This window comes from Cavia porcellus, unplaced genomic scaffold (genome assembly GCF_034190915.1).
Source record: "Cavia porcellus strain 051 isolate PalLab524CR breed Dunkin Hartley unplaced genomic scaffold, mCavPor4.1 scaffold_3, whole genome shotgun sequence".
NCBI lineage: Eukaryota > Metazoa > Chordata > Mammalia > Rodentia > Caviidae > Cavia > Cavia porcellus.
In genome coordinates, this window is record NW_026947486.1 from 62,763,304 (window position 1) to 62,787,289 (window position 23,986).

General features: G+C 40.7%; 1 protein-coding gene and 1 long non-coding RNA gene across 3 annotated transcripts; both read left to right on the forward strand.

The window, feature by feature from the left end:
• Positions 1-2,019: 2,019 nt before the first annotated feature.
• Positions 2,020-17,969, forward strand: Plp1 (proteolipid protein 1). Of its 2 annotated transcripts, XM_023565571.2 has the most exons (8): positions 2,020-2,041; positions 2,147-2,299; positions 10,727-10,913; positions 11,712-11,868; positions 13,141-13,309; positions 13,770-13,843; positions 14,657-14,722; positions 15,838-17,969. In XM_023565571.2, exons 2-8 carry the CDS (start codon positions 2,296-2,298, stop codon positions 15,907-15,909), a joined length of 729 nt encoding a protein of 242 aa, XP_023421339.1. In that variant the 5' UTR covers positions 2,020-2,041; positions 2,147-2,295; the 3' UTR covers positions 15,910-17,969. The 2 variants fall into 2 exon arrangements, with proteins under 2 accessions (XP_023421339.1, XP_023421337.1); XM_023565569.2 differs by lacking the exon at positions 2,020-2,041 and having other exon boundaries at positions 2,141-2,299; positions 11,712-11,973.
• A 298-nt stretch (positions 17,970-18,267) lies between these two features.
• LOC134475477 (uncharacterized) lies at positions 18,268-23,986 on the forward strand. Its single transcript, XR_010046612.1, has 2 exons — positions 18,268-21,488; positions 22,802-23,986. It is a non-coding gene; the product is annotated as an uncharacterized LOC134475477 (long non-coding RNA).

The window sequence follows — 23,986 nt, forward strand, 5'->3', positions numbered from 1 at the left end:
AGAAGGGTAGGAGAAGGACAAGGAAGGAGAGATAGAGGCAGAGAAATGGAGTCATGGGGAAGAAATTAAATGAACAGTAAGATTATAAAGGAAGGAGTTGAATTAAGGGATGTGATGGATAAATTAGTATCTGTGAATTTATTGGGAAAGTGTATTTTCTTCCAAATAGCATAGCCATCCCCAGAGCTTCTAGAAAAATACAAGGGGGAAGGTTTGTGAGAGGACTCAGCCTGAGTGATCTCCCCTGCACACAGAACTGTCTTGTCTATTTGAGCTATGAAAAATCATTACTCTCATGCTATACACCAGAACTTCCAAACTTTGGGCTCAGTTCCTTCTACCATCTGATGAACAGAGGGTACACATTTAGCAACTTCTTGCTTTCTTGTCCAGGCCCATCCTGACAAGGACCTTTCAGAAGTGTATTGATGGCACAGTTGTTCAACTAACTGCACTTCCATGGCAGGCAGTCTATGGCTAGAGAGCAGGGAAGGTAGGGGCCCTTTGCCCCATCAATTATAGGACATTAGGTTGGTCTATTTTGAAACTTCTGCTATACCATTCTGCAAGGGCTAGCTTCATAGGAATCCTTTCACTTCAGACCTAGTATGACAGCAAAGAATCTAGAGTTCTACAACTCGAAACAAGCTTCAGATGACTCCCTAGGGGCATCTGCAAAAAACTCACCTATTTGCTAATGGTAGAACCTAAGCCAGAATCTTGTTCAAGGTCACACGGCCCAACGTAAAAATTGTATAGCACCATCTTGCCCCTACTCTCTCAGAGAAAGATTTTAGGCTCTGTTCAGGATCTCCCTTATCTCCTCTTTCACTCCAATGCAAAGCCATAGGGGCAGATTCAGAAGACCATATATTTCTTCTCTGGCATCGTCTAACAGGTATCCCTCCTATTAACATGCAAAACAATTTCACTATAGGTCATCAATGGGTAGACTCTGTGCCCTGTGTCAAGAGCTCTGTGCCTGTCTGAGACTTCTGGAGGGAGAAGGAACACTCAAAGTGAGCCTAGATTTTGATCAAGATTCATCTATTTTATAGAACTACTCTGGCTAATCTCAACTAGCACTTTGTACTCAGATACCTTCTTTAGAAACTGCTATTGGCACTAGGGCAGATTTCTTGTAGTGTTTCCCAGTGGGTTTTTTTTTTTCTGTTTGTCTAATTTTTCTTAGTGTTTCTTTCTTAGAGGCAAGGATTGTATTCCTTTTCTCCTTCTTTTCACCCTCACTGCCACCTGCTGCTTTACTCCAACCCATTCTCTACTTCTTCCCAGCCTGGTCTCAGCTCTTTGAATATACTACATTCTAAGGGTGGCATGGTTTATTAACCAGTTCCCACACTGTGTTCTTGACTTGTCTCAAAGTTGATTATTCTTCTTGGAAATTACTCATATCCCTGACTCTAGCTTTTTCTTTAGCTTGTTATGTAAATTTACACAAGTCTTACCCTTCTCTGTGTCTCTGTTATCCTATCTATGAAATGACTACGGTTTTATCCTACAACTGGATCATAGTCTGTCATGGAATCAACAACTTGCATTTCATTCCTGTTCAGGTAAAAAGAAGAAATATTTGAAAGAGTTTATTGTAAAAGATAAATTCATCTTTATTTTGTTTCTAGAGCTTAGAGGAGGAGTGTTTATTTGTTAATAAATAAGGAAAGGGGAGAGGTGGAGAAGGCCAAGGGCAAGCAGGAGCAGAGAGTGGGTTGGACAGATTTGGAAGAACTATGTGAGATAACATGTAGGTTTTGGACCCTGACTCTCTTGTCAGTGCTACCACTTCTATGGGTTCTCCTGCTTGTGCTGCTGTATCCCATACCAGTAGGCCCAAGAATCACCTGGAGGCTTCCAGAAACTCCTTTTACTTCTATTCCCAATTCATATTTCCAGATGTCCTTGCAGCAAAGTGAAAATCCAGAAAAGCCTCAATGGAAAAAGAAGATAAAAGAAAATGAAACAATTGTCAGCAAAAGGCAGAAAAGAAGATGGATCCCTTAAAGAAGGGAGGCTCCCTAAGGAGGTGGGGACAAGGGGAGGAGAAAGGGAGGAGGAGGAGAGGAGGAGGAAAACAAGCCTGTCCCTTTAAGGGGGTTGGCTGTCAATCAGAAAGCCCTTTTCATTGCAGGAGAAGAGGACAAAGATACTCAGAGAGAAAAAGTAAAGGACTGAAGAAGGAGACTGGAGAGACCAGGATCCTACCAGTTGAACAAAGTCAGACGCAAACGCAAAGCAGACTAGCCAGCCGTCTACAATTGGAGTCAGAGTCCCAAAGACATGGGTGAGTTTCACAAACTTTAGCATCAAAGATTCAAGCAGGTACAGGAATTCACAGAATAATTTCTGACTTTGGGATTTGAGGTTTTTTAGTGGTTTAAATGATTTGTGTTTTGGTACTTGCTTTCTTTTTTTAATTCCTTAGTATTCAATTAGATTAACTCCTTCTCTGTTGTACTGAGCATGATGCGATATTGCCAAAAATTGCAGCAGCATGTGTGGAGTCACAGAGATCCTTGGAGAGAGTACATAGAAGGATGTGTCTGGTCATGTGTCCTCCTTTCCTCTCACTTCCTTTTATGTTCTCTTTCCTTTTGATTCTAAGGCCTTACTTATTGCTAGGTCAGCTGGAGCCCCTGGTTCTGCTGGAGGCAATGGACTGTTAGCTGGCCTTTGAATGTATGAAATAAATACTTGCTTGATACAAAATTTGGACTATGTTTGGTATCAATAGGATGTTGGGACAATTGGGCAAGCTGAATTCAGGTAAGGCCATGGCTAAGAACAGCATGCTCAGGTTCAGGAAATCAAAGTAAAGTCCTTGACGGATTTACCATGGGGAGCAGTTACAGAATTTGTGTGTGTTTGTGTATGCACACACATACACATGGGTGGCCATTTCTTGTCAGCATCATAGGGTTTAGCCCTGAATCTCTATCATGACAAGCAGGCTATATGACCTTAGCACTCTTGCTGAATTTGTTTAGAAATAGAAGCTTTTCCAGGTTTTCTGTGAACAAAGAGAGATCTTCTGTTACATGGCAATGTTTATACAAAGTAAGCCTTACAGAGCACAAGGGTCTTTATCTATACAGGATGCCACCGAGACATGTAGAATTGCAAGACAAGGCTAATAGCTTGAACCCATTCTGAATTACATCAGACTCGATTTGCCACATATTCACCATCAAATGTAATACCAGTTAGATGACGACAAGGTCCAGAGAAGGAGGTTCTCAATTATAAGCTGTTATCTGCTATTAGATTGTCCCACCCTGAATCACTCAGAAGGTTCTTTGAAACATGTATTCAGATATGATAGTTAAGAGGGTAGAGTACTAGGCTAAGAGTTGGAACAAGAAGTCTCTAGTCCTAGATTTGCATTTAATAAATTGTCCAGCCTTGGGTAGATCACTGTGAGTAACTATCTTGTCAGGTAGAAAATTAGGAGACCAATAACTACTTTGTCTACTTTCAAGGTTGAGGATCAAGTTATGATGATGTGAAACTCCTTTGAAAATTAGGAAACATTATAACAATCGTAAATCATGACACTGCCTCTTGTACAACAACAGATATAGAAGAGGATGACTCTTACTGTTTTCAAGGTGGTTTAATTTTCTTTGAGCACATTTTTGTGGTGATTGGGGAAGAACCATTTGAACAATTATGTGTCTCCAGGTATGAGGTAAATATTGAGGAACTCAATTCCTGCTCTGGGTAACATTAGGCACCATATTTACAATGTCAGGACAGTTGATTGGGTAGGTTATACATTCAAAACAAAAGCAGAATAAAGAAGAAAGTTGAATCTTATTTCTTCAGGGACTGAAGCTCATGAAGAAAAGATAAGAACAAGTAAGTGATGACAAGAACAGTTTCTTGTTACAGAGACTGTGTAATTTCTTCTAGTGTAAGACTGGCACAGATGAGTGCATCATTGAGGATATATATTGGGTCCCAGCTTCTGGAATGGGCACTATTTGGACCAGGTATACCTGATGCAGTAGTCATTGAATTTTCAGTTATTCAATAATATAGTACCTCAGTGCTTTGTGAATATAGGCAATCTCTAACAATGTACTATATTGCTATTAGTTCTGATGTAGAGTGCAATATTGTTTAATTTGGGATTCGAAGTAACTTTAGAAGTTACCTAAACCAACCCTCAATGCAGAATTAGCTTCTACATCACCAGTTAAACATTTATACTGCCTCTGCTTAATCATCTCCAGGAATAGGAAACTCACTACTTCTACCGTATAGAATTCTTTAGGATTGGAAGTAAAGAGGAACACTGAATTCAATGGTGTCTGTACAAAAGGTTTGTGAGAGAAGTAATAACTCATTAAATTTGGTCCCATCTTGGAAGAGAGATGTTCCAAATGACTCTTTGGAATCATAAAGGAACAAGAAAGGAATCAAAGTGTGGTAGCTGATTATTTTCTGCTCAGTAACACAATGCCATTATTGAACAGCAAAATATTGGCTTCTGCAATCCTGCGACTGTTACCCTGGTAACCAGACGGCAATGCTTTCGTCCAAAAGTGGCCATTCGCTAAGCAATGTAGTTTTGGCTAGCTTGAAGTAAATGAGTGTACGCTGTACAAAAGATACAAAGGCAAAACAGTGGTTCAGTTCTACCAAATGCCTTAAGACTAACAGAATCCTTTCAATGTGGCAAGAATACCAAGAAATAAAAAGAAATCACATGTAAACCAGCATTTTCACTTACTTGTCCTGGAGATACTGATCAAGGATAGCCTTCTCCATCCAGCTTTGCACCTTGGCCTTGAGGAACCTCAGTAGCTCTGGAAAAGCCAGGCATATTAAACATTTTGCACTGCTTTAGGGGACTTACATGGTGTAAGTCTGAACTAAGAAAATGAGAAGTCTACTCACAAGGGCCTCACAATTTCTTGGCTATATCTGAGCAGTAACTTCTCAACTCTGAGAGGTGAGTGGGAGGGGACATGTAGTCTCCAAACCCATTAAGATAGTAACCCAGCTTGACATCTTTTTCCTTATTTTCTTTTTGTGTGCCATCTTCAATCCTTGTAAATCATCCTTCCAGTACAATCCTTTGACTTAATAGAAAGCAATATAGACATGTCCTCTCCTTTCCTAGAATTTCATGTCTATAGAAGATCCAAGACATGATCAGAAATGTTCACATCAACTAAGAAGGTGAGGAAATTATTTTTCCCTTCCTCTCCCAATCATAGGCCCAACCCAGTGCCAAACTTACATCAAAACCTCAACAAATACTGATTGATTAACCTCTGTTTGGCTATTTCCAAATAGTCTTAAGGAAGAGAACATCTTCCCCCAGGTCGGCTTCATACTTTAACTGGGGAGAAAAGAGAAACTGGTGGGAGACTCACCTAAGGAGTGAGGTATAGCCACTCTTGTCTCTAGTGGCAGGAACTTCTCTTTCATCTCCCCATAAATAGTCAAAGTGGGGCCAATGTGCCAAGAATAGCTTCAAAAAACAAAGTTGTACTCCAGCATCCTAATATTTGCACAGAAATTGATGCACGTGTGTGTGAGTGCATGTGTGTGTACACATGCCTATAAAGGAGCTTGAACATGGGGTGGTCCAGAATGCTGTTGCCATAATAACAATTCTTTTCTAAAGGAGAGATTAGAATTCCTTTTTTTTTTTTTTTTTTGTCTTTTTCGTTTTCATCGGTACCAGGGATCGAACTCACGACTGTCTGCTTGCAAGGCAGGCACTTATGCCACTGAGCTAAATCCCCAGCCCCAGAATTCCTTTTAAAAACATTGCACACATGATTTGACCATACTGCAGGCATGGATTCCAAGACCCTAGTGGCTGCAGGACTCCTTTTAGGCACCTGCATGTGGTGTAAGTGCTGATATCACTGAGGAAAGAGAAGATTATAGGCAGGGCTTTGTCTGACTAGGATAAGGCTAGAAGCAAAAGTCTTTGTCTCTGGTACCTCTGATGGTTGTTGTTTTACTCCTAGAACCCACTCACTGATCCCCATCCATCCCTAGTGCCAGTCACGGCTGCTCTAGTATCTTGGCCCTGTCAACTGCTGTATGCCCTGATCAAGGAGGCCTCTGTTCATGGGATGATGTTAAGGGGTGGGTTCTGGGAGGCTGGTAAGACTGTAGTGCAGATTCGAGACTTAGAGAGATGGGGCCAGTTTCTCACTCAATGAGCCTGCCTGTTGTTTAGCTCTATTGTATAGAGTTCTTCTATCTCTCCCTTTGTCAGCTAGATTCAGGGACAAGCTGGGAATTGTGCAGGATACAATTGGTCTCTTTCTACCATTCCTTTCGATGAAAGCCTTTCCTTTCCTCCCTTTGATGAGTTCCCAGATTCACACTGAATTTCCATCTAGGAGCTAGTCCTTGAGGCATGCCCAGGGCATGGGAAAGGAGGGAGGGCTTGAGAACTCTTGGCTTCTGCTTAAAGAGACAGCATCAAGATCAACACAATCACTAAGATAGACCTGGACTGAGTCACAATGATTCGGTTTCTCTCTATCAGAGAACATTGGAGAGAAGAGCTTGAAGTTCTGTTACAGATTGATGAGATTTGTTTGGAGAGTTTGGAGATAGTTGTAGGGAACTCAGAACTGACTCGTTCCCTTTGCTTACTTTTGCCTATACAACTTTCTTATAGCTGCTTTAACACTTTTATAAATAACTTTGTTTTTGGTTTTAGACATAATTTTGTTCTCCCAAACAAGATCACAAGTTCTCTGTAGAAAGCTACTGGGCCTCCTAATTAATTGTGTTTAATGCTTGTTCTGAATCCACATAAACAGAAATGAAAGGAAAACATTGGAGAAGGCATCATTTTTCTCAACAACCTCTCATCAAAGTCAGACAGTTTAATCCAGTTGACTTCATTGGGTAATATTGTTAACATATAGTTCTTTTTTGCTCACTCTACCATTTCATGGTCTCTATTTAGCCTGAAAGTGTGAGAATGTCTTTTGAGACAGCAAGAAACTTCTCTTAATTTCTCACAAGCTTCCTAAATCCAGCTCAGAGCCTTTTAACTATGAGGAGTTCTAAAATGGACAGATCATGGTTTTAGAGTATTGTTTATACATACCCAAGTTCATTTCTTTGGCTGTAAAAAATCAGCAAACTCAGTGGACTTTTCTCAGAATGCTTCAATTGTGAAACACATTTATGAAAATATAGTATCTTGCATGTAACAAGTTTTTCCCAAATGAAATTCAAAATTTGGTATTTAGTTGGACTGACTGAAATTCTTCACTTTTGCCAAATTAAAATGCCCTTGCAACAATCATTTAATCTTAATTGTGATGAGATGGACATTTGATACTTATGGTGATGGCGTTAAATTTTTTATAGCTCAATAGTTGGTTGACTTAGACCATTTAGAGATGCTTTGAAAACTATGTCTCTTGTCTCTTGCTTTGAGTAGCACTGGAACAGAAAAAGGGGTGCTAAGTTATCTGATTGCTAAGAAAATAGAGTGTAAATAATGAAAGCATCAGCTGACTCAGAGTTGCTCTGAAAGCTTGTCACCCAGTAAGAACACTACATATGACACATTTTGGTTACTTGGATAATGATCCAGAGATCAAATACACTATAGGATGATTTTTCATCTCATCTTTAAGACAGGCTTTTTTTAATGTGGCAAGAGAAAAACTCATCCTTAATGTATCATATAGAGGACACATCAGCTAATTCTATCCACAGTGGAAATCTCCATTTAGCTTGCAAGAGTTCTAGTTTCTCTTTTTTAATTTTTTTTTTATTTTAAAGAGATTAAGACAAAAGAGGAAAGACCAAAGCAGATCAGAACAGAACTATGTAAGCAACATAGTACTTCAACACAAAACAACCTGATATAACAGTAGCTACCATAATGTTTCTTTCTTTGAAATAGTTGAGCATACCTTCACATACAGTAGTATCAAACATAACAAAATAGTACAAAACCATTCAAGAGAATGAAAGTATTACAGAGCATTCAGAACCAAATAACAGAAAACAAAAAATGGCTACTATATTATCTCCTTTTTAATAAAAAAATTTGTTTAGTTCTAGTTTCTCTATATCACACCTGTGCCACCATTTAGCCCTTCCCAGGGTGAAAAGGCTGGGGTGAGCTTGAGTGGGCCCAGGATGGCCACTTGCTAGGGTGGGTGGCTCTCCTTACCCTGTGCTAAACAAACAGCCCTGTCATTGTTCCATGAGTCTGACCCCCTCCACACCCCCAGGCCTGTAGCCTCCTGCAGAATACCAATGAGACTCCTGAGATCTCATGGAAAAACAAGGCTTCTTTGTTTAAGGGAGCTATAGACGGCTGTGTCCAAACTCTGACCCTGTGCTGGTGAGAGAGGGAACAGCAACAGCGGGATCACTGACCTCTCCCCCACCCGAAGGCTACAAAAAGCTTCTTTCCTAGAACAGTCTAAGAGGTCAAGGGTGTGAAGAAATTGGAAAACTAGAGAAGGAAAACAGCAGTACTGTTCACTTCTGAGCCCCTATTATTAGTTTACATGATGTATCTAGTATCTTGACAAAGAGGAAGATCAATTTCTATAATATATACTCAGAACAGTGAAAAACTTCAGTTGTTCTATTTTTCGGGATTTTTCGCACATAAAAACACACGTGTGTGTGTGTGTATATATATATATATAAATATTTGCATGCACACACCACAGGGTAGCACTGTGAGGCACTCTTCTTACTAAGCAACCTTATAAAGTTCATGCTGAGTAATCTCAGTCTCCATTCACAGCAGCACAACTACAAATTGATTGTTTCCCAGGGAGGCCAAGTTTTCTGGCAGCAATACTTTTAGTTCATGAAAAAGGAAAGGAACACATTTTGTTACAAATGTTTGCTATGTGCTTTACTTGGCTTGAACTTCTAAGTTTTATCTCTGCTTTGACATGTACAAGGATCTTGGAAGAAGAGGCTTTTTGAAGTGCAGGGAAGTGCTGCAGTTTCAGGGAATGATGGGTAACAGAACCTCACTTATCTTGTACCTTTGAGAACGGAGACAAATGATTGAGATAATTTTGTCCTTCAAAATCTGTTTATATTGATGCAATTCAGCCATGCAAATCTCCATGTAGTCAAGCTCTCAAGACTAAAAAGAAACTGGTAGAATTAAGGGGTCAGAAAAAGGATTCCGCTTTCTTTTGGCACCCTGTTATAAATAAGATTGGCTTGGAGAAATGCTTGAATATAAAAAACCAAATCAATTAATTCAATTTCTTTTCTTTCTATAAGGAACCACAACATGTTTATGCAAATGTAGCACCTTCCCAGGACATTTGATGATTATTTATCTATATGAATACTACATGATACATCAGCCATATATATATAATTTATACACAAGTGTGCATATATAAATATATACTATATACATATATACTTTATATTGTTTATATATATGGATCTATGTATATGTACTATATATATATATTAATTTAAAATTTCTGCTTGAAGGGATTAATGTTTTCTTTTTTCTCCATTTAAGATTCTGGCCCAGAGACCAGAGGGAAGCACTTATTTACCCATCTGTTCAGTCATTTACTTGGCATTTGATAAGCTACATTGCACAGGGTACCTTAAAAAATGGGGCTAGTCCTTGTGACACAACTACTTCTAGAGCCCATAAAATTTTGTATCCCTTCTTGTTTCTCAGAAGCACTGTCACTGGGCAGGGGTACCAGGTCCGGGATGTCAGGTACTTTTAGCAGTATAAAACCCCAATGTCTTCAGGCCCTGGGGTGTTTTCCTTGCACCAGACATTTCATACTTCACTGACTTTGTTTAAAATCTCTTGGCAGCTGTATTGACAAAATCTTAGTGTGGAATTAAGGTTAGGGCATTGGCCAAGTTACAGTATAGAAGGCAAGACAATAATTCAAAGTGACCAAAAATCATAACCCTGTATTTTTATTATTGAAAATAATAGCAACCTTCCTATTATCATTTCTAGCTCTACCATGGAACAAGATAGACAATTGAGAAAAGCCTTTCTCTTTGGACCACAGCCCATATATCTAGACCGAGAACTGAACATTCCTTGCAACAAATATACACAATATTCTGGATATCCAGGAGCATGAAATTTTCAATATTTCCTCTACCTGGGATGCTCTTTAGGCTCAAATTCTCTGTGATACTCTCAACATTTCTGACTTGCACTCTTTCCTTCTGGAATTCCAAGTGCATTTACCCTCCATAATCATTTACTTCAGTGCCTGGAACTGTTACATGAAAATATTAGGTCTATCTAGTCAATTATTACTTAGTAATCTAAAAACTTCCATCTGTGTCTTTCTGTCTTCATAGCCTATATTAAAATCCAGTACATAGTAAATAGCCCATAAATAGTTGATGGATGGCTTAAAAAAACAAGCAAAAAGACTGAAACAAGATGAAAAGAGGGACTGATTCCGTAACTTCTCTGGCTTACTACTTGAATTACTGAATTATTTTGAAGAATAATCATAGTACTGGGAATTAGGATTTATTTTCAATAATGGAACAAAATTAGGATTCTGGGTCAGTGTCACATGCCCAAAACCAAAACCACTAGATTCTCCTGCTTTCGGACTTCAAGGTGACCAATGTGTCAGTGCTTGGGAACACAGGGGCCCCGTGTGGCAGAGGGTATTGAGTAGATAACTATTGTGTGTGCCTCATTGTTCCTCTGTTTGTTCCCCAGGTTTGTTAGAGTGCTGTGCAAGATGTCTGGTAGGGGCCCCCTTTGCCTCCCTGGTGGCCACCGGATTGTGTTTCTTTGGAGTGGCACTGTTCTGTGGTTGTGGACATGAAGCACTCACTGGCACAGAAAAACTAATTGAGACCTATTTCTCCAAAAACTACCAGGATTATGAGTATCTCATCAATGTGTAAGTACCTGTCGTCTCACCCAGAGACATCTTTTTTTGCCTTCTTCATCTGGGAGATACAGAATTCCTCAGCACCTCTGTGAACTAGTAGGGGGGCAGAGTGGCATCACATATGATTCCTCAGTTTTCCTTCTATATAGATGCCATCTGTGCAACATTTGAACTCCTAAGTGAAGAGAGAAATAATGCCAGATTCAGAATGGGGCTGTCTGTCTGTCTTCCAGCCCTTCCTATGCTATTCTAGTCTTCTTATGCACATTCTAACTTCTGATCAATGTTGCTTAAATTGCCCCTAAAATGGTAGGTATGAAGAACAGATGGGAGGCACAATGACTTGAGAGAACAGACTTGATAATCTTGATTTGACACACTGTTTACATCTGTTCAAGCTGAATACTGAACTCTTGTATAGAGAGCAAGTTAAACTACTGTCCTTTCAGCTCTCTTTTTGTGTAGCTCCTCTCTTCTACAAGGTAGCATCTCTGAAGGTTCAGGCAAAAGAAAACAGAGCCCTCCTGGTTCTCTAGCTTGCAGGTTAGGCAACAGGTGGGGCAGAAAGCTGTGCTTGTGGCTACCTGGTTACGTGTATTTACTTATTTCAGTAAACATAAGGTGATAGCATAGGGAAAAATCCTAGTGATTCCTCTAAAGATGCTTTAGCATTGTTAATTGCCCCTTAAATAGCTAGCTAGATACCTAGATAGATACATACATACATAGATACATAGATCATACTTATGTGAGAAAAGAGCTAGATTCTCAGTTAATACGATTGCTCTCTTTTTTCCATTAATGCAGGATTCATGCTTTCCAGTATGTCATCTATGGAACTGCCTCTTTCTTCTTCCTTTATGGGGCCCTTCTGCTGGCTGAGGGCTTCTACACCACCGGTGCAGTCAGGCAGATCTTTGGCGACTACAAGACCACCATCTGCGGCAAGGGCCTGAGCGCAACGGTAACAGGGGGCCAGAAGGGGAGGGGTTCCAGAGGCCAACATCAAGCTCATTCTTTGGAGCGGGTGTGTCATTGTTTGGGAAAATGGCTAGGACATCCCGACAAGGTGATCATCCTCAGGATTTTGTGGCAATAACAAGGGGTGGGGGACAATTGGGCATGAATCTGTGGTCTCATCCCCACTCAAGGCTGGGTCCTCTCCAGGGGCCTGGCTTTTGTGTGAGGAAGCGATGGCTACAGCAAAATGAGATGGTCAGGAAGAACGTGGTGCCCAGCTGGCTTAGCCTCACCTTTTAAAGGTTCCCTAGAAAATTGTATTATATAAAAATGAAAAGCATAAGTTTTCTATGATGCTTTTGTACAATCAGACCATTTCTAAGCCATCTGTTGGTGTCTATTTATTCCCTTCCTAGAGGGGACCACAAGAGTGGATCTGACGGCATAAGTCTAAAATGCAGCTCATGGGATTGAGTCTTAGATCTCAGAGGAAAGTCATATAATCAAAATTATCTAACTCTAAGGTAGAATGCACAATATTTTGGGATCTTACAATGTTGGAGGTCCCAGAGGGAATTAGAGTAAATTTACATATTTAATGTTTTATCTTTTTCCTGCAAGTTATCTATGCTTCTGGTAAAATTCACATTAGTTTACAATCTCTGAATATCTTTTGTGAGCTGGGCTGGGTATTTGATTCAGTGGTACAGTATTTGTCTAGCGTGTAAAGGTCCTGGGTTCAATTCCCAGCACCACAAAATGAAAAATAAATAAAAAAGGCCTTTCAGGAGCTGAACATGTATGGGTTGTGGTGATTTCTTTTTTGTGGCCAGCAGTTTGCTTGGAAAGGTTTTTGTATTTGAAATTTAAATATCCTATTGGCTTTATTCAATAACCAGGGAACAAAGATCCTGTAACAAGGAGCATTTTCTAAGCTCAGCCTAAGGCACAAAATGGCACGACTTTCTTTCCAGATCTGTTTCGATTTCTTTACACCTTATTTGCCAAAATATTCCCCTGAAGCCTCTCTAACCCAGGGGTCCTCCTCACTCCAATCCCTTCCTTATTTTCCCTTCCTTCCATCACACTTGGGGCCAATTCTCTAGTAGATATTGCCAATAACACTTGGCAGAGGTGCCCCACTCACTAATTTCATTTGGGGGAGATTCCTGAAGTCTGGTTTCATTGGCACAAAGCATTCCAGGATCTCCCCATTTGTGTTTCAACATTTGTAGCCTAGTACTGATTTCTAACCACTCCATGTCAATTGTTCTAGTTTGTGGGCATCACTTATGCCCTGACTGTTGTGTGGCTCCTGGTGTTTGCCTGTTCTGCTGTGCCTGTGTACATTTACTTCAATACATGGACTACTTGCCAATCTATTGCCTTCCCAAGCAAGACCTCTGCCAGTATAGGCAGTCTCTGCGCTGATGCCAGAATGTATGGTGAGTTAGGGTATTTGTCCCTCTACTCCCTTACCAGCCTTGGAAGCAGTATATATTTGTTTCTTTTCTCAGCATAAGGAGGGTGGTGGTAATGGGGAAAATACAAGGTGATGAATGCCTGACATTGTAGTTCAGTTCCTTGCCACTGAAACAGAAGTTTCTTCTCTGGGAAGGGACCTTGGAAATATGTGAGTTTTCTCAGCTGTTCATACTGTGCTAGTCTGATTGATTGCTATTTCAACCCCAAAGCATATTTCAGTAAAAAGCACAAGACCTCCAACTATTAGATGACACATTTGTTTTTACATAAAATTTTGGAAAATAGGATCCTGATTGTTGGCAAGATCCAAGTTTACAGCCAGAATAATTAGAGAGGAAAGAAAGAACTGAGTGTGTGTGGGAGGGTCTCCATGTGGCCCCCTAACTCTATGAAGCTTACCATTGTTGATTTTTGTCTTAGGTGTTCTCCCATGGAATGCTTTCCCTGGCAAGGTTTGTGGCTCCAACCTCCTGTCCATCTGCAAAACAGCTGAGGTGAGTGGGTCATTTGGGTTATTTTGCAGTGGAATAGCTAATATCATAGAAATTTCTACCTGTGGGTTTTAATTTTAATGACTAAATTTTCCTTTAGTGTATTATTGAATTAGAAGATTACTCTTCTATGGCATATTGGCTAAGTATACCTGAGTCAGTGAGCATGGATGATTAAAAATAGTTATTTTCCCTTGAGCTGCATAGAAAACCTTCTACTCCAAAATTCTTTCCCATAAAGAGAAATGTGTAGCTTTTAGCATAGATACAGTTTTATAGTAAAATACTCCAAATGAAAATTTTTATCTTTTAGTTAAAAACCTTATCAAGAGAATGGGCTATTCACAGAGATGCACATCAGTTCTATAAAATTCTTTCAACTAGAAACTAGCTAATCTCTAATGAAAAGTAAAAATAAGTACATTTGAAAAAGAAAAATACTTTATTGAAAACAGATATACACAAATAGAACAGGGAAATAAAATTAAATCCTGGGGAGAAGGTACTAAAAAATTTCTTTGAAAGCAAAATGTTGAATGTAAATTTTAGACTCTAGACAAAGTTGTAGGGGAAGAGGTGATTATTTGAGGTACTGTGCTATTTTATGAGTTTTCTGTGTTCCAGGTTCAATATAGCTAGGAGGTACCTTTTATATTGAAGAATTGGAGACCTACACATAGAGAAACAAAAATTTAGAGATGTGTAATTAGCAGAAAAATATCAACATGTACAGAAACCTGCTTTCAAAATTTTTAGTAGATTCATATTTTTTTGCTGTTACAAGAAATAATTTTTCTTCTTACATTTTTCCTGCAGTTCCAAATGACATTCCACCTGTTTATTGCTGCATTTGTGGGGGCTGCAGCAACATTGGTTTCCCTGGTGAGTGTTATTGAATGATCTCAGCAAATAAAGAATCCTGGGATAGCTTAGGTATAGCTATGCTGAAAGGCAAGAAGATGGACTCTTTCCAAGCTTGAAATGCAGGAGAGAAAACTACAGGAAAGATAAAGGAAAGGGCAGGGTTATATATTGCTGCTTTGTGTTTTCAAGTTAGAAAGATTTCAGCAATTAGAAAGAAACAATAAAAATGATGCAAGGAAAATTGAGTTAAGAGATTCATAGCCAGGAGTGATAATATAGAGTACTTAAAAGATCATGTAATATTGCTAAGTATTTTGTAGTCAAAAATTGCTGTTGATTCTCAACACAGCCTGATCAATCGGTTACCTATATACTGAAACATTGCTAAACATGATTTGCTATAGTCTAACATTCTATACACTATAAATATTAATCCATCTTTGATGCAACCCAATGGATTTAGATACTCTCATGAGAAATACTGGAAAGACCTCAATTATTAGAACTGCTATGAGTATAATACCAGTCTGTGTTGGAGGTCTTGCTGATGATGTGGTGCAGTGTCAAAATAGTGTGTTAATTGTGAAAAGTAGAAACCTAAGGCACTAAACAGTGCAGCAATTTACCTGAAGTCATTAAATAAGCAGTGAATGGACACGTATGAGCTCACAGAATCTTCTCACCTACTTCTGAGGCTTTTGTACAAAGTAAACTGATTTTTCACTTTGTAAAATAAATTGATGCATTAAGTAAGGGAAGGTTGTGCTCCATCTTAGGGCTGTGTCTACAGAGAGTATCCCATGCCTGCAAGTCCCTCAGACATGTGAATATGACAATACCTATGTGTTTTTCACTTGACTGAGGAAATCTCAGTACTAGGCTGAGCAGGGGTGTGGCAAAAATCTTTATTGATTCAATTATTTAGGCCTGAACCATTGGAAGGAAATATCTCAAAGAGGATTTCTACTCAAGTGTATGGACAGAAAGACTAGAGTGTGCTACATTTTTCCCAAAGTAGAATTTCCCCCTGTAGTTATGATTTTATTTCTACCCTTCCTAATTCCCAACAGGATTTGAGGATGGAGAGCTTCCTTTTCTACTGTTACACATATTTTCTCTTCTGTTCCCTACAGCTCACCTTTATGATTGCTGCCACTTACAACTTCGCCGTTCTTAAACTCATGGGCCGAGGCACCAAGTTCTGATCTCCTGTAGAAATTCCCCTTTTCCCTAATAGCGAGGCTCTAACCATATAGCCTATAACGCTGCGTCTCCCATCTTAATTCTGCCTTTGCTGCTGACTTGTCCTCTTCTTACTTGATGAGTGTAACAAGAAAGGAGAGTCTTGCAGTGATTAATTCCTCTGTGTGGGCTCTCTCTCTTATGTACCTCTTTTAGTCATTTTGCTTCACAGCTGGTTCCTGTGAGAAATGGGAAATGCATGAGAAGGTAACTCCCCAACTGCAAATTATGAAAAAATGGAAGCTCTAATTCAATTTCTAAGCATCTCCCGAGGACTTGGAAATACTTCTTTCTTAAAGGCTGCTTACATAGATGGAAACAAAGTGAAAAGAAAAATGTTCAGGTAGAGAGAAAGAATGTCTTTGGCCCCTTGCTATCTAGAGGGGCCAAATATATTCTCCTTAGCATGCAAAACAGAGAAATCATTCCTGTCTCCCTATTAGCACTGCAGATAGAAGGAAAAAAAATACCAGCAAAACAATAAGAACTTTTACCTAAATCTGCCTGTGCAGCTGGGAGAAAGGGGTCAAAGCAAGGATCTTTCACCCTCAGAAAGAGAGCTCTGACTCCAGTGGTGATGGACTATTAAAGCCCTAACTCAGTCAATCTTACTTATAGTATAAGGGAGCATAGTGTCTGTGTAGATTTAGGGGGCATCTGGCCTTATACATAGTTAGAAAGAGAAACAGGGTGTTGTCGACATCTCACTCTCTTCTACTTGATAACAGCTACCATGACAACCCTGTGGTTTCCAAGGAGCTGAGAATAGAAGGAAACAAGCTTACTCAGAAAAAGAAAAAAAATAAATAAAAGACGGGCCTAAAGAGCAACAGTTACTGGTGGCTAATGGTATAACTCAAGATGGCCCTCATAATTATAGACACACGATAGATAACTCTTTGGATAGCGTGTCTTTTTTCTGTTAAATAATTGTATGCTCTGGCCTCTGTCGTATCTTCACAATGGTGCTCTTTTCATAGGGTTTTACCCATTCAGTCGTAGTAGATGATTTCAAGATCTTGACTTGTTTCGGAATGATGCACATTTCACATTTTACAATTTGTTTATCACTGGTTAAGGGTTGTATCAGAAAGGTCTGGAGAATGAGTCTGATTATATTGCCACTTAAAAAAAAGAAAGTTGAACAGTAAACATCATAAATGATATTTGAAATTGAGTAGTGAAAAATAAATAAAATAGGCTAGTTCCAGCTAACCTATTGGAATTTTCTACAAGTATTCTGCCCTTTCCAGAAACAGATTTGGTGAATTTGATCCTCAATTTGAATAACTTGTTTGATCACTCCTTCCAGCTACTGAGAGATTATTTTACTTAATGATGTTATCTTGGCATGTTAAGAGTTAGACTTAATGTAGATGTTATTTTTTTCCGAGCATAGATTACATAATGGAATGCACCAGCTGTCAGCTATTCAGTTGGCAAACTTTCATGGAAAAGGACAGAAGAGCTTGAAACCTGAATAGCTTCTGAATTTTAGTCTTGTCCTGTTTTTGGTAACTTTAGGTTAAGCAAATATGTATCAGATTGATTCTTACTGAAGGAAAGAATTTTACTGTAATTCTTCTGTTTTAAGGAATTTTGTTGTTCTTTCCCCTAAAGTGGTTTTAGCAATGGTTAAGGAGACGTAGTATCTTTACAAAAAGAAACTTGATACTTGTTTTTAGACCAGAATACAAGATGAGCTTCCAGGCTACATAAAGGGAGGAGAGAAAAAGGATCTATAAGAAACCAATCAAGATCAAGGAAAGTGAAATAATACGTATCTTGTGTTTTGTTTTGATTTAATAACATAATGAATAACCAATCCTTCCCTGAAAACCTCACATGTATACATATACACATGTACACACACAAAGAAATTTAATTAACTGAAGATGTTTCCTTTATTTCTGATATAGAATTTCAATTTTAACACACATAAAGAATAAACTTTTAGAACTTATCTTACAAAATGTATTTTATAAAATTAAAGAAAATAAAATTAAGAATGTTCTCAATCAAACATTGTGTCCTTTGAATTATTCCAACCTCATAATAGAACTTAAGAATTGTACTAACTCGGTACTTCATACATGACTAATGCTTAATTTCATCTGGAAAGTGCTAGATGAGAGGTTTGAAGTGGTTTTGATTTGAGATGGGGTATTGGTGTGTTTCACATGCTGACCTCAAACTTCTAGGTTCAAGCCATCCTCCAGAGTCAGCTTCTGGAGCACCTCGGATTATAGTCACACATCACCATATTCAGCTTGTATATTTAAAAACTTATTATTTACAGAGCAGAACAGATATGCCACAGGCAATATAAATATAAACAGACTATGAAAGGGAAATATTAAAATAAATTAGTGAAACTCATTGCGCTGCATGGCTTGGCCCACTTGCCTACTTGGCATATAGCATATGGTGTTAAATATCCCCCATACCATAAACTTCCTTTCTCTGAGCTTTCTTTGTGCTTAGATCAGCCAAAGATGAAGATGCAGCAGTATAAACAACCCTAGATTAGGATTTGTCAGTCTCTGATGGCCAGCCTTAAAAGAAAAGCTAGCTTAAAATTAGCTGTGTATTTATTGTCCCATAGTTGCAATTGGCAAGGAATATGATAGGAGACTAGCTGGAGGTGACAAATCAGTCATCAGTTAAGGAGGTCCATTTAAAAGTACTTCCAGTGTAATCTCCTAATTTCTTCTTTGCCACAATTAATATTCTGCAAATGAGTCTGGTTGAATGGCCTTAAGACAAAAATAAAAAATAAAAATATGAATAACAAAGACTTAACTTTAGAGACTGGTAAACAAGGGCACAACATCATATTTTAGATAATTGATTCAGGGTGCTACAGAATGGATGTATTTTTGCCCCAGTGGAGCCAAAGCCAGTTCCCAAGAAAGCTGTGTTTTCCATCTGCCCTTATTTGCCTCTGCCCTCTGGGATGGATCTATAAATGAAGTTTCCAAGCTCTCAGAAACTGAGAGCATCTCCAGTCTATCAATTAAACCCATTATTCTTAGCTCTCCCACACACCATAAACCTCCTTTTTCTGAACTGAAAGAGCTCTCTTTGTGCTTAGATCAGCCAAAGATCAAGATGCAGCAGTATAAACAAGAAACATTTTCTTACAGCATCAGTTATATGGCTTTTCCTATCTTCAGGGTCAGTACTGAGTGCAATTATGCTGCGTGTGGAAGCTGAGCTTTGTTCAAAGCAACAGCCATTCATTCAGTATACATCTATTGAACTCTTACTAAGCTTTGTGTTAAACCCTGGGAGGTTCGAGTTTGGGAGCTTTGTGGGTAAGGCACTGATGAAGGCATGATCTTGCACTCAAGAATATCTCACATTATCAGTCACAGCATGGAAGTCTCCCAGAGTGTGCTAGAGCAGAGGCATGGAACATACTAAAAGCAATCTGACTGACCGACTGCAATGGACACTTGATTTCTGTAGGAGAGGTAGTGGATAAGGGCTAGGACTTCCCGAGGCTATGGTTTCTAGGGCCCCGATAAAAACAAAACTTCAATTTAGAGTCTTGGAAACTTGTGACTTGCTCTCCCTATGGCATCCTCCTCTTGCCTTACATGTGACAGCATTTATGCACAGACTGGCACAATGCCTGTGCTTGCTTCCACCCACTCAGTCATTTGAGGAATCAGAGGGCACATGGATTAGGATTTAAATAAACACAAGCTATTCAGGCTGCCTTTTCTCTTTCTATCAAGGTTAAATCTGAGAAGTAAAGGAAGGGCAATATAAGACACAAGGTCTTTTTCTCTTTGAATTTCCTTACTGTGAATACAGTTACTGTCTGTGCATTTTGAGGTTGACAACTTGATATATATGAAGTAATAATCACTCATATCTAAAAATCAATACTTGACCTTTTTTTACTTTCATTAAGCAGGTAAGGAATTTAAACTAATATTTATAAATTGGGAAAAATTTTTCTCGTTTACTCATTCACTTGCTTTAAAACAAGCAGCTGTATTCTTATTCTTGTCTCAAAAACGTTAATGTTTATGTGCTCCTTCTGGCACTTCTGGATTGTTCCACTTTATTCCAAAGAAAAATAGGATAAAATATTAAATAATTTGTGTACTGTGAAACAAAGGAAATCCAACCTTAACATGTAAAAAAACTTTTAACAAACACGAATTTAACAGGTTTTCTGTGCCAAAATTTGCTAGATTTTTCTAAAATAGAAGTTAGTTAAACAGATGCAGCTCAACTAAACGTAGAAAGGGTTAGAAGGGAGATAGGAAGCATGGGGAAATGTGAGACTAACTTTTGAAAGAAAAGAATCAGAAAGAAATTTATATAGTTCCAAAAGAAACAAAAGATCACATAAAAGAAGATTTAGACACACAAATGTGCATCTAGAGAAAGAGGCCTGTCATTCTACGGTATTCAGAGTTGAAAATGTTTAATAGCCTTGGACACTTTTGCTTACCAACTGGGAAAATCTACCTCTGAGTTTCAAAGGATCTGGCTACATCCATACTGTTTATTGTGTTAAACTTTCAAAGATCTTTCAAAGATCAAAAGGCAAACACACAAAGCAGATTCTGACAGTTGCAATATTGAACAACCAAACAAAACAACAGAGTTTGAAGTTTATAGATACTTTTAATTCTAATAGCTGATGAATTGAAATGCAGAACAGAGCAAATATTATAAAGGAAGGAAAATGTATCCTGTTCACATTAGCAAAAATGTGAATATAAAATGAGAATTTTCCTATATGCTGGTGACATTACAACCTAGAAATAATCTTACTAAACAAATAGTCTAGCTGATTATGGCTAGAGAGAATGCTTACATATCAATATTTTTAAAAACAAATTTTTCATTTTTGGTTAATGTTTCCAATTTATTCACAAATAATGTAAAAATTACATAGACCAAGGACTTCAGGATATAATTGAAAACTAATTTATATAGAAGGACACAAGTAAATTACATTTCTCAAAGTTAAGTGGTCTATGAAGTTTACTGAAGTTGTGTGCATGTTGCTGTTTGTTGGGAGCCGCGGCCGAGCCCGGTCGCCTTACTTGGTGGACATGAGGCCTGTAAGAAAGAGCAAAGCCTGAGCTAGATTACCCCTCCCATCGAGTGAGCCAAGTTGGCGCCTGCTTCCTGCCCCCTGATTGCCCTGGCGACTTAAACAACCCGCTCTGTAAGATAGTCTGCCCAGCAACAACTGACGTTAGCCAATCAGCCCGCATCGCGCGCTTTGAACTGATTGGCCACTGTTACCCTATAAAAGTGAGTGCCTCTCCCGCCACGAGAGAGAAGCACAGAGAGAGATAGAGAAAGTCCACCGGTGAGAAAGGACTGGTGGCAGAGCAGAGGCCTCGCGGGGCCCACGTGGAGACAAATAAAGACAAGGTTGCACACCGTCAGAATCTGTCGTGTGTTTTTCCTGCCGGCCGGGAGCGACACCAACATCTGGTGGCCCGTACGGGGGTCTGATCACTCCCCTTGGTGGTGTGCAACGCTCCAGCGTGGTGCTGCCGGACAGGTGAGTGGGGGATAAACCTGGGCTCTGGGTGGCGCGCACCTACAGGGCTTTTAGACTCCCCTCAGGCTCACGCGTAGGTGACGGGTTCTCTAAGTCACACGCGGTGAGTAACAGCCCTCGGAGGTTAAAGATGGGTAATTTACCGAGCACGGAGGCGTGGCCCTTGGTAAAGGCCCTTAGAAAGCTTTTAAAAGCTAGAGACCTCAGGGTAGGTCAAAAAACACTGGAACTATTCATAGCAGAGGTAGATAGGGTGGCTCCCTGGTTTTTACCCACAGAGCATTTAAACCTGCCGTCATGGAAGAAGTTAGGCGGGGACCTCGCCTCGGCGAAATTGGGAGGCGATATTTCGCCAGCTATTCTCCCCCTGTGGGAAATGATACATGCGTGCCTTGAAGGGGAGGGAAAGGGGTTCCCATCGGCAGTTAGAGACGCAAAAATCATGGACGCACGCAAGGCTTTTGAGCAGGCAAAGTCAAAATGCTCTCGGGAGGGATCTGTACAGGGGGAAAAGATCCAGGGAAAGATAGAGGACACCCAAGCTCTGGAGTCCTCCGACTCAGATAGCGAGGAGGAACTAGAAGGTGGGGCAGGAAGCCGAGAGGCCCAAAACCCCTATGCCGAGTTGCGCCGCGAATTGTGTGCGTGCGCCACCCGAGAAAAGCAAAGAGAGGAAAAAGGACCCCCGAGCGCTCTCTGGCGGGGAGGAGATAGACAGCCATCCGCTCCGCCCTGGAGTTCTTTTCCAGAAGCGGTTCCCCGCAGAGAGGCCGCTACAGGGGACCCCCCCTTTTCTCAGCCGGCACAGGAAGTGACGCCCCGTTCCACTCTGTCGCGGCTGCCATCCTATGACGTCGTGCCGCGGGGCGGACGGTATTTTCATGGGCGGCTACTCTGCCGAGCAGGCTGAGAAAAACGCCGGTCGAGGAAACAGGGGCTGGGGATTTAGCTCAGCGGCATAAGCGCCTGCCTTGTAAGCAGGCAATCGCGAGTTCGATCCCTGGTACCGATAAAAAAAAAAAAAAAAAAAAAAAAAAAAAAACAACGAAAAAGACCAAAAAAAATAAATAAATAAAAAACAAAAAGGGGGAGTAAGCTGAGGCCTGCCTCCAAAGGCGCGGTTATCTATGGCATTATTCACATACAATTTTTTAAACTTAAACAGTGAAAATTGCTCCCCAGCTATGGCACATTGTACCCCATCCCCAAAAAATAAAGGATGGGTTAAATGGAAGGACGTCCTGACAGGACAATGGATGGGCCCGGATCCGGTAATCAGCTGGAACCGAGGCGCGGTTTGTGTCTTTCCACAGGGACCGGGACGAGAACCACTGTGGGTCCCAGAGAGGTTGACGCGACAAGTCCCTCGACTGAAGATCAGGCCTGTTCCACCAGAGGCCAACCGCAGACCCAACAACAAGATGAGCCCTAAAAGAACTGCAGGACAATCCCTTTTTGGGGGCCTGGAACGGCTTGCTCCCCTATGTGTTACCCTTGTTAGGCCCTCTATGCTCCTTGTTCTTGCTCCTGCTTATAGGACCATTCTTGCTCCGATGGGTTACATCATTTATTAATGGGCGCCTTGCGGCGGCCCGGCGTCAAGTACGCCTGGTTGCCCATGCGGCCCTGGCAGCAGCCCGTGATGGGCACAATGACCTCCAGGCTTACGCATGGCTCGCTCGACTGGCCTACGACCGGGTCTAGATGTGGCGGGTCTTCCGCATTCCTTCCCTATTGACACCACACAGCAGGGTAGGTGAGTCAATGACGGGTAAGAGCGTGCCTCCCCAGCACGACTCGACCTAAGCCAGGCCCTACCCCATACTGCACGAAAGCCGCTGGATTACTAGAATCTGCCCAGATCTAGATGTCTCTCCGAGGGGATCGCACGGAGGGGCATGAGTGCATGCCTATGTGCATCCAGGTTCCGTCCAGTTCACTCCTGGCCCTGGAAAAAGGACGAGGGTCTCAAGGCCTTGGCGAACCCAGGGACGGCTGACCAGGGTCCAAGCCAAGGGCCTACGGTGGGCCTCAACACAGGGCATAAGCCTCTGCACTCAATCCAGGGCGGGCTGCGATGCGTACATTCATTCAAAATAAATAAAATAGGGGGAAATGTTGGGAGCCGCGGCCGAGCCCGGTCGCCTTACTTGGCGGACGTGAGGCCTGTAAGAAAGAGCAAAGCCTGAGCTAGATTACCCCTCCCATCGAGTGAGCCAAGTTGGCGCCTGCTTCCTGCCCCCTGATTGCCCTGGCGACTTAAACAACCCGCTCTGTAAGATAGTCTGCCCAGCAACAACTGACGTTAGCCAATCAGCCCGCATCGCGCGCTTTGAACTGATTGGCCACTGTTACCCTATAAAAGTGAGTGCCTCTCCCACCACGAGAGAGAAGCACAGAGAGAGATAGAGAAAGTCCACCGGTGAGAAAGGACTGGTGGCAGAGCAGAGGCCTCGCGGGGCCCACGCGGAGACAAATAAAGACAAGGTTGCACACCG